The 10404-nt window shown below is 50.9% G+C and overlaps 1 protein-coding gene across 1 annotated transcript in view; it reads left to right on the top strand.

Moving 5' to 3' along the window:
* LOC112410778 (DNA dC->dU-editing enzyme APOBEC-3-like) overlaps positions 1-8496 on the top strand; it is a 12484-nt gene extending 3988 nt beyond the window's left edge. The window contains 6 exon segments of the mRNA XM_024761524.1: positions 113-158; positions 197-349; positions 5971-6127; positions 6850-7117; positions 7401-7516; positions 8200-8496. Of these exon segments, the coding sequence (XP_024617292.1) occupies positions 113-158; positions 197-349; positions 5971-6127; positions 6850-7117; positions 7401-7516; positions 8200-8289 (830 nt within the window). The 3' untranslated portion in view covers positions 8290-8496.
* Positions 8497-10404: the final 1908 nt, after the last annotated feature.

The raw sequence follows: 10404 nt of genomic DNA on the forward strand, positions 1-10404 counted from the left end.
CCTCCCCAGGTGAGAGCAGAGGGGGCCGGGGGCTGGAGGGCGGGGCGGTGGGAGGGATGGGGGCGGACCTAGAATACCCGCCAGGGAGGGTGAGCGGGCGGAGAACCTGGGAAACGAGGCAGGACTGAGGGCGCACGGCAGGGAGTGGGCAGGAGGGGGCAGGGCACAGGACGGTCAGCAGAGAAAGGCCTCCCAGGGCCCGGACCTGATGGCTTTCTCTCCTCTTTATTTCAGACTTTAAATACTGTTGGGAAAACTTTGTGTACAATCAGGGAATGCCCTTCGAGCCTTGGAAGAAACTGCGTAAAAATTATCAGTTCCTGGTGGCAAAGCTTCATGAAATTCTCGGGTGAGGGCTTCCTTAGCCTTCCTCCCCCCACCTCCTCCTTATCTCTGAGTACCTTCCACCTCCCTCCTCAGCCTCCTCTCCTCCCTGGCCCCAGAGGGCCACTGCCCTTGGGCTGCCCCTGCCCTCCCTCAACTCCTCTCTCCTTTCTTCCCCCAGCGTCTTCCCCTACCCCCCCGTGAGATCTCCCTCTCCTCCAGCGAGGGAGCCCCACCTCCTCCCATCTCACACATTGACCAAACCTTGTTATTGAACTGAGCATAAATGGGCATGAATATGTATAAGTGTGAAAATGAGATTTGAAAAACATCCTTGAAGACAGACTTGACTTATCAGAGAACGAGGCTCTTTGATGGGAATGATGGTACTCGTTTGCTAGGATATCCGCAACAGAACGCCACAGACTGGGTGACTTAACAACAGGTATTTACTTTCTCACCGATATGGAGGCTAGAAGTCCAAGATCAAGGAGTCGGTAGGTTGGGCTTCTCCTGCACTCTTCCTCCTTGGCTGCAGACAGCTGCCTTCTCGCTCTATCCTCAGATGGTCTTTCTTCTGTGCATGACCCCTGGGGAGCCCCAGGTGTCCCTCTGTGTGTCCCAATTTCCTCTTCTCATAAGGACATCAGGCAGATTGGACTAAGGATCACCCTAAGAGCTTCCTCTTAACACAATCACCTCTTTAAAGGCCCTATCTCAAGTATGGTCACGTTCTGAGAAACTGGAGGTTGGGATTTCAGCATACGGATTTGCAGGGACGCGGTTCAGCCCATACGATGACCAAAGGCTTTCTTGAGCTGAGCAGGTGCAGTGAGAGCAGGATCCTTGTCCTGTGTGTCTCTCTCCGGGTTATGCCTCCTTGACCCTGACTCCTCTGCTTGCATTCCAGACCTTGGTGTCCCTAGAACCCCACCGCCACCCCACCTTCACTTTGTCATCGTCACACCCTGTCCTCACTCTGTTCATCCCTCATCCCATTCCCAGATTGCTGCCAGAGACGAAGCTCTGGGGATGGTGACGGAGAATGAGCAAAAGGAAAAAAAAGAATGCTTACGTTTACATTTAAATACGTTTTTAGAAGAAAAAAGTAGGATTGGGGATGTGAGGATTGAGATTATTGGAGCTTTTTCAAAAAGCAGAATAGAAAGCGGAAGGGCTGCTAAGAGTCAGGTCAGAGGCCACAGTTCAGTTGCTCAAGGTAGATCAGGAAGCGAGCGTCTGGCCCTTTGTCCACAGAGCCAGGTGCCGCGTGAACGCACCGGGGAGAAACTCAGTGGAGGTTCCAGAAGGGGTGGCCGGGATTGTGGCAGGGCCAAAAGCGAGTAAGAGCCCGGTGAGGTGGGATTCTGGGCAGGCAGATGCAGAGGAAGGAACAGCAAGTGGGAAGCTGTTGGTTTGGAATCTGTCCTTAAAGTCCTTGTGGAGAAGGTCTGGGGTCCCACTGATCTTGGCCGTCTGGGTGGGAATTGTCAGTAGCAGCAGACACCTGTCCCTTTACTCTCCCTTCCTGTTTGCACTGCTGCCTGGGGGTCTTGGGCAGAATCCAGGCTGTCTCTGGTTGCTTCGGCTCTTCTGCCTTGATGCTCTCCCTGTCGGTGTTTCCTTCAAGGAGGGATGCACAGAGGGACATGGTTGGGGATGGCGTACCTCCTGCTTGTCTCGGGCATTAAAACGGGCCACAGTGGCCAGCTTAAAATGTCCCTCTCCTGGCACACCTGCATTTTGGCCCATCTCAGGTGGCTCACAGGAATCTCCAAGCCGGGGCTGTAGGATTGCTGTCACTAGGGAAAGGCCAGCAAACGGTTTCAACCTTCTTGTCCATCTTTCCTGCCTCTCAGGCCAGGGGTGACTTAGCTCTCTGAGTTTGACCAACACTTCAGTGTACAAATCTGATCACTCTTTGGATTTCCCTGGTGGTCCAGTGATTAAGACTCCATGCTTCCAGTGCAGGGGGCACAGGTTCAATCCCCGGTTGGGCAAGCTCTGCGTGCCACGTGCTGTGGCAAAAAAAAAAAAAAAAATCTGGTCACTCTTCCCAGAAGGATCCAGCTCATTCTAGAATCTTTTGTTGGCTGTGGCCCTGGGCATTAGGACAGATGGGGGTGAAGGGGACACCATTCCTGTGGATCCTCTAACCTCCTGCCCAAGCTCTTGTTACCCCCGAGGCCGTACCAGGGCCTGTGGGGCAGAAGGTGGTGTGTGCAGGGCGGGCAGCGGGGAGCAGTGGGATGACAAGCTGGGAAAAGTTAATTTGGGAATCACGTTTGTGTGCAGTTTGGACTGGAGGTGGCCATGACTGCTCTAAGACCTCCTCGCTAGGTTTCAACTTTCCCCAGAGCTGTTTTCTCATCTGGAGGTCTTGGTGGCCACGTGACAAAGTAAGCAGATAGCTTACCCCTTCTCTTGTGCTCCCTCCCCCACTCCTTTTCATGGAACAATGAGGAAGCAAGGGGAGGGAACCAGGCTAGGCTTCCTGGACAGCTTTCCAGTTCTGCCATTTATCTGCTGTGTGACCTCAAGAGAGTGTCTTAACCTCTCTGTGCTGGGACCACATCTAAAATGTCAGGATAATGCTCCTCCCCGCTTGATGCTACTGGGAAGCTGGGGGTAGCAGATGGTGCACAGGATCTGCTCAACACAGGGCTGGAGATGAAGATCTGGAGTACTGACCCCCAGCCCTCATTTTCCGTCCTACCCAGAGTCTTGTCAGGGTACTGAATAAAAGCTAAGTGTCAAGTAGGAGTAGGATGGAGAGGGCTCCAGCCTACCCCTCCCCCAGTGGGGGCAGGCCTTTGTCCTGCTCTCTTCTGCCAGGGTCTGTCCCATCCCCGTCTCTCTGGCATCTTTACTTTCTCTTTCCCTTTGCAATAACCTCCGGTCCTGCTGCACAGAGGGGTCCGGCTGCATCAGAGACCGACCTTTGCCAAGAGGGAGGGCCCAAGAGAAGGTGGGTGGGAGCCTAAGGAAGCAAACCACCCCAGGGCCCTCCCACCCCTGGTGCCAAAGCAGGAAGGAGGTGGAGCCTCAGCTGAGACGGCCTGGGAGGTCGCTCACAGATAGGGGGCTGTCCTAAAAAAACGGTCCTGTCCTAAAAAAAGGGTCCTGGGAGAGGAAATCGAGGCAGAGTGCCTATGACAAAGGGCTGGGCTTGGACAAGCCTTCCTAGGCCAGGAGACTGCATCTGGACTCCTGGGATCAGGTAAGTCCAGAGCCCAGGAGGAGGAAAGAGGATGGGTCTGAGAGACAAAAACCACCCTGGGCCTCCCACCTCGGCTTACCCAGACAGGAAGGGCATCTACCGCTCCGAGAGCTGTAGGGGAACGCTCTCAGATAAGGGACTTTCCCAAGGCCAAGCGCAGCCTTGTGAGAGGCAGGTGGAACCAGAGATCCCAGTGCCCAGGGCAAGCTGGGACATGTCTGCCAAGGAGGCTGGAGCCCGGCTGCAGGGGCCAGGTGGGGCTGCTGGTCCTCCTCGCTGCCTCGGGCTCCGTGCCTAGCCCTGGGTTCTCTCCCTCTCTGGCTCCTTCTCTTGCCTCAGGCCTCCCAGCCCTACCTCTGCCACAGCCTGTCTCTCTGTGTCCCTGGCCATATCCCATAGGCATGGCCACTGGGTCTTCCTAAAGCTCTCTGTGCACCCTCAGTCCTAGACTTTAGGTTCAAGGATGAGTGAAACAATGTTTGGAGTCAGCTATAAAAGCGTTTTTGTAAATTTTATGTTAAAGGCACAATTTTGCAGAGAATATTCTCGTTTCTCCTCTGTGGAGGGAAAACTCTCCAAGACAAGAAGATAACTCGTTTCCCATGAAGACACTACCAAGTATAAAAAATTCAATTGGTCTTTAAGTACTTCTTACAAGTTGTTTCTATCGTACCTACAGTTTTAGCTATTCAAGGGCAAGGTGCAACATTTGTGCTATGAAGATAAGTCCTCTTGTCTCAAATGTGAAATATCTCAGCCTTGAGTGTCTGGCTTTCCCCAGGACTGGGGAGTTTCTCAGAACATGGGAACTTCAGGGCTAAAATCAGGAAGACTCCGGGCAAACGGGGCAGTGGTTGTCTCAGGTGTGCTATGAATGGGGTTTCCCTTCTAATCCTTACCCTGAGGGTGGCCAGTTGCCCTCATGGGGAGTATGAACTTCAGGCGAGGTCATTGGCCAGTAATCGAAGGCCACAGTCCAGAGATGGTCTCTTCAGCAATCGTTACCCAAATCCATCTAAAGTTTTACTAATTAACACAAGGGACGTCAGAGATAGGTTTCTACTGATGAAGTTTGTGGCTTTGTTAATTAGCATAACATATCAGAAATGGTTTTTCATTGGTGAAACTGGTGGTGTTTCAATGAGTTGGCTGGAAATATGGCGAGACTCCTCTGGCCTTGCAGGAACAAAGTATTGTGTCCCGTGGTCTGGGCCGTGAGGGCACCCTTGGCTTGATTCCTGTGTCCAGATGCCAATTCTGAGGCTCTGAGGTCATCTGAGTCTGACTCGGCGGTCAACCAAGTGACATTACCTTGGGTGGAGTGTCCAGGAGGGCAATGGGCTGGGGCCATCAAGCCTCCCAAGCTCGTTCAGACTGGCATCTGCTTGGTCATGGGTGTCCACGTGCAGTGCGGCTCTGGCCAGAGGGTGCCTTCATGCGCCTCTCTGGGGCCCGGCAGGAAGGCTTCTGGTTACATCCATCTACTGCTGTCCGTGCAGAGCCAACAGCACTTATTGAAAAGAACCTGGTGGGCTTCCCTAGTGGCGCAGTGGTTGAGAGTCCGCCTGCCGATGCAGGGGACACGGGTTCGTGTCCCAGTCCGGAAAGATCCCACATGCCGTGGAATGGCTGGGCCCGTGAGCCATGGCCGCTGAGCCTGCGCGTCCGGAGCCTGTGCTCCGCAACGGGAGAGGCCACAACAGTGAGAGGCCCGCGTACCGGAAAAAAAAAAAAAAAAAAAAAGAACCTGGTGGTTCTGCATCCCCACATGGGCTGGGCCACTTTGCAGTATAACATTAAATGAAAAAAAAGCAAGATACAAAATGGAATACCCTATAGAGTACAGTCATAATTAGGGGGAGAAAAGCTATGTGAGCCCTTCAGCCAAGGGTCTGTCACGACACTACCTTGGTGACAACGGGTTTTCCTGTTCACATGCCTCTGTGCTCTTTGCAGACAAAATTATGATACACACATCTCGGCCAAGAGCACAGGGTTAAAGGAAGCTCTTTAACTTCCATCCCCCTCCCCACTCCCCAAAGAGAAGGGTCCTGACATTAGGTACAGGGTTGAGGTGCTTGTGGGACCTTAACAGAGGGGTCTGGGGTGCAAGACAAAGATGTGAGAGACGAGGAAGGACATGCCGTGTCCAATTCTCGGGGTGGGGGCACCCACACTCAGCCCAGGAGTCCTGCCCGCAATGGCCTCTAGCATGGGCTGGAGGGATGGTGATGTGTGAGGGGGGAGAGCTCGCCCTCTTCCCTCTGCCTCCCAGTACTCCTGGCCAACAAAGAAGGAAGAGACCCTCCCTTACCTCCCCTTAGGGGCCTAGGTGAACCCAAGGAACTGGGTTCAGAATGTGACAGAGCCTTGGGTGACACCAGAAAACACTCTGCATCTTTGGTTTTCTCCTTCCTGTTGCACAGAAACACAATGAATCTGCTAAAAACAAATATATTCAGACAACAGTTTGGCAACCAGCTCCGGGTCCCACAGCCCTGCTACCGGAGGAAGACCTATTTGTGCTACCAGCTGAAGCAGCTCGATGGCTTCACGCTTGACAAAGGCTGCTTCCAAAACAAGGTGCCAAGTGGGTTCCCTGGGCACAGGGCAAGCAGGGGCAACCGCACCAGGCAGGGAAAGTCCTGAGGCTTAGCAGAATCTGAGTGACCCCGCTTCCCTGGAGCTCTCCACATTCTTTCCCATCCGCGGGCCACCGCACAAGCCCTTCCCACCCGCAGAATGTACCTCCTAACCCCTCTTTGAGAAGTTGATGTTTCCTCATCCTCCAGATCTCAGCTCGGTCACCACTTCAGGGAAGCCAAGCGCTCTTCCAAGGACTGAGCACCTAACCTCACCTACAAGATCTCCATCACACTTCTGCCTTTCTGCCATCTTCCTACCTGTCCCGTCCCCTCTCCCTCCGTCCCTGACCTCCCTGGTACCCTCAGGTTCAAACATCTCCAGACAACCTCCCGGACATGTCCAAAAGCCAGGTCACAGAGTATTCAGGACTGTGCCCTGGGGGTGTCTGTTCTACAACCCGTCTCCTCTGGGCACTGGGACCCTGATCTGATTCCAACGAAGTTACAGGTGCTTGGGGAGTGTGGAATTAATGGATGAGTGAGTGAGTGAAGGAATGAATAATTGAAGGAAAGAAGGAGGTTCTTTCCTTGTGCTATAGGCAGTTCACATACTGGAAAGTTCACAGGACAGAGGCCCTCGTCCCGAGCTTCACCCTCGGTGTGTGACCTCTGGCCTCTGCCTTCTAACCAACCCGTCCGTCTCTCTGAGAACCTCTCCAGAAACAGCGACATGCAGAAATTCGCTTTATTGACAAGATCACCTCGCTGAATCTCGACCCAAACCAGCGCTACAAAATCATCTGCTATGTCACGTGGAGCCCCTGCCCTGCCTGTGCCTGGGAACTCGTTGATTTCATCAATGGTCGGGACAACCTGAGCCTGCAGATCTTTGCCTCCCGCCTGTACTTCCACTGGGTCAAGGTGTTTCAGAGGGGGCTGCAGCAGCTACAAGCAGCCCAGGTCTCAGTGGCTGTCATGACCCGCTCAGGTAGGAAGAGAGACAGAGCTGTCGGTGGACGGGAGGATCTGCAGTTCCAAGAGCGAAAGCCACTGAGTGGGAGTGGGGGAGAGGGGAGGCTGGACAGGAAGGACGGCGGCCCAGCTGAGACCCAAGATGTGATACCACCTGAAGGGGAAATTCCAGGGACAGACTAATTCCAGGGAGAGGAAGAGAAGGAAGGGGAAAGGAAGGAGGGACGGTGGCCCTGCTGGTGCAAGCTTGCTGCTCCCCTGCCCTTGGAGCCTGACTCAGTTTCCCTCTCTCATCTCAGAGTTTGAAGACTGCTGGGAAGAATTTGTGGATAACCAGGGGATGCCCTTCGAGTCCTGGGATAAGCTGGAGCAATACAGTGAAAGCATAAGCCGTCGGCTCCAGAGGATCCTGTCGGTGAGAAGCTCTCCCCGCTGCAGGCCCCTGGCCTCTCCACACCCCGCCGATCCCCTTCCCAGCTTCAGCCCCACTTCTGTCTGTCAATCCTCTCCTTGCTCTCTCCCCACTGGCCCCCACTGCTTTCTCTTTTCTCATGACACCCCCTTTAGGTCCCCTCTTCCAGGGGCTCCCAGTTCCTTCGTTCTCTCTCTCTTCATAGACTTTTTTTAAAATACATTTTATTTTACTCATTTATTTTTGGCTGCGTTGGGTCTTTGTTGCTGCGCGTGGGCTTTCTCTAGTTGTGGCAAGCAGGGGCTACTCTTTGTTGCGGTGCGCGGGCTTCTCTTGTTGCGGAGCATGGGCTCTCGGCACGCGGGCTCAGTAGTTGTGGCTCACAGGCTCTAGAGCGCAGGCTCAGTAGTTGTGGCGCACGGGCTTAGTTGCTCCATGGCCTATGGGATCGTCCCGGACCAGGGCTCACACCCGTGTCCCCTGCATTGGCAGGAGGATTCTCAACCTCTGCACCATCAGGGAAGCCCCTCTTCATAGACTCTTGTTAGCTTTCTGTTTCTCTTAAGGCATCCCTGGCCTGCCTTGATCCAGTTCTTTTCTTGTCCCGGCATTTTCAGCCTCGCCTCTGTTCCCCTTCCTCCCTCAGTTTCCTGCCAACCGAAGCTTTCTCATTTCTCTCTCAATAGCCCTCGAATTGGAATAATTTAGAGGATTCCTTCAGAGACTTGAGACTTGGATCCCCATCCCCTTCATCGTTAAGAAGTGACTCAAGATGACAGGCCCTGGAGGCATCTCACTGCTTCATAAACTGCTGGCTCTTAGGAGCAAGTAGCTCCACGGTCACCCCTGACCCTCGCCTAAGTCCACAGACCTTTCTTTCCTCTTTCATTCTTCTTTTTTCCTTTCTTTTCTAAGTGGGTAAATATTTTTATAATTGAAAAAATAAAGATAATTTGTAAGTCTGTAAAACTTGGGTTACTTTCTGAAAGGAGAATCAGGTTTTTCCTTCATAAAAAGATGAGTATAAAGAACTTTCATACTACAGCACTAAGGAAAAATTTACTTAAGAATTCCTAGTATAGGGACATCCCTGGTGGCGCAGTGGTTAAAAATCCACCTGCCAATGCTGGGGACACGGGTTCAAGCCCTGGTCCGGGAAGGTCCCACATGCCGTGGAGCAACTAAGCCCGTGCGCCACAACTACTGAGCCTGTGCTCTAGAACCCGTGAGCCACAACTACTGAGCCTGCGTGCCATAACTAATGAAGCCCGCACACCTTGAGTCTGTGCTCTGCAATAAGAGAAGCCACTGCAGTGAGAAGCCCGCACACCACAACGAAGAGTAGCCCCCGCTCGCCACAACCAGAGAAAGCCCGCGTGCAGCGACTACTAAAGCCCACGTGCCTAGAGCCCGTGCTCTGCAGCAAGAGAAGCCACCGCAATGAGAAGCCCGCGCGCCGCAGCAAACAGCATCCCCTGCTGGCGGCAACTAGAGAAAGCCTGCGCAGCAACAAAGACCCAACACAACCAGAAATACATTAAAAAATTTTATAAAAAAAATAATAAAATAAAAATGGGCAAAAAAACTGAATAGACATTTTTCCAAAGAGGAAATGCAGATGGCCAACAGGCACATGAAAAGATGCTCAACATCGCTAATCATCAGGGAAATGAAAATCAAAACCACAATGAGATACCACCTCACACCTATCAGAATGGCTAGTATCAAAAAACACAAATAGCAAACGTTAGCGAGGGTGTGGAGAAAAGGGAACCCTTCTACCCCGTTGGTGGGAATTGGTGCAGCCACTGTGGAAAAGAGCACGGAAGTTTCCCAAAAAACTAAAAATAGAACTATCATATGACCCAGCAATACCACTCCTGGGTATATATCTGGAAAAAAACAAGAACACTAGTTTGAAAAGATACACGCATTCCAATGTTCATAGCAGCGTTATTTACAATTGCCAAGATATGGAAGCAACCTAAGTGTCCATCAACAGATGAATGGATAAAGAAGATGTGGCATATACATACAAAGGAATATTACTCAGCCCTAAAAAGGAACAAAATTTTGTCTTTTGCAGCAACATGGATGGACTTAGAGGACATTATGCTAAATGAAATAAGTGAGGCAAAACAAATACTGTATGATATCACTTATATGCGGAATGTAAAAAATACAACAAACCAGTGAATAAAACAAAAAAGAGGGCTTCCCTGGTGGCGCAGTAGTTGAAAGGAGAAAGTTTGTATCTTCTTTTCCAGTGTTTACACAATTTCTGGAATTTCCTTGTCTTATTCCATTCCTTAGAACTCCAAGACAATGAGGAGTAAATGGTGACATGGTCCCAATTTAACTGAAATGATTTTAATATTTTGCCATTATAATAATATTTATTGCTTTTCTATAAAAATCATTTTGTACACTTGAATTTGAAAGGGAGAGAAAAAAGAAAAAAGACGTAGGGTAAACAAGAGGGCTGAAGTCAGAATTAATGTATAAAAGCTTTTTCTCTATATTAACAACAATTACCTAAAAATGGAAAAGGGGGAAATATTACACTTAAAAAAGCAATAAAAAGTATTAAATCCAATCAACATACAAAAATCAGTTGCATTTCTTTACACCAATAATGAACAATCCGAGAAGGAAATTAAGAAAGCAATCCCATTCACAACAGAATCAAAAAGGATAAAATACTTAGGAGTTAACCAAGAAAACCAAAGACCGCTACATGGACAACTACAAAACACTGCTGAAAAAAATTAAAGAAGACACGGACAAGTGGAAAGACATCTCATGTTCATGGATTCGAAAAGTTAATATTGTTAAAACGTCCATACTACCCAAAATGATCTACAGATTCAATGTGATCACTTCAAAATCTC

This window comes from Neophocaena asiaeorientalis, unplaced genomic scaffold, assembly GCF_003031525.2.
Source record: "Neophocaena asiaeorientalis asiaeorientalis breed wild unplaced genomic scaffold, Neophocaena_asiaeorientalis_V1.1 scaffold473, whole genome shotgun sequence".
Classification (NCBI taxonomy): Eukaryota; Metazoa; Chordata; class Mammalia; order Artiodactyla; family Phocoenidae; genus Neophocaena; species Neophocaena asiaeorientalis.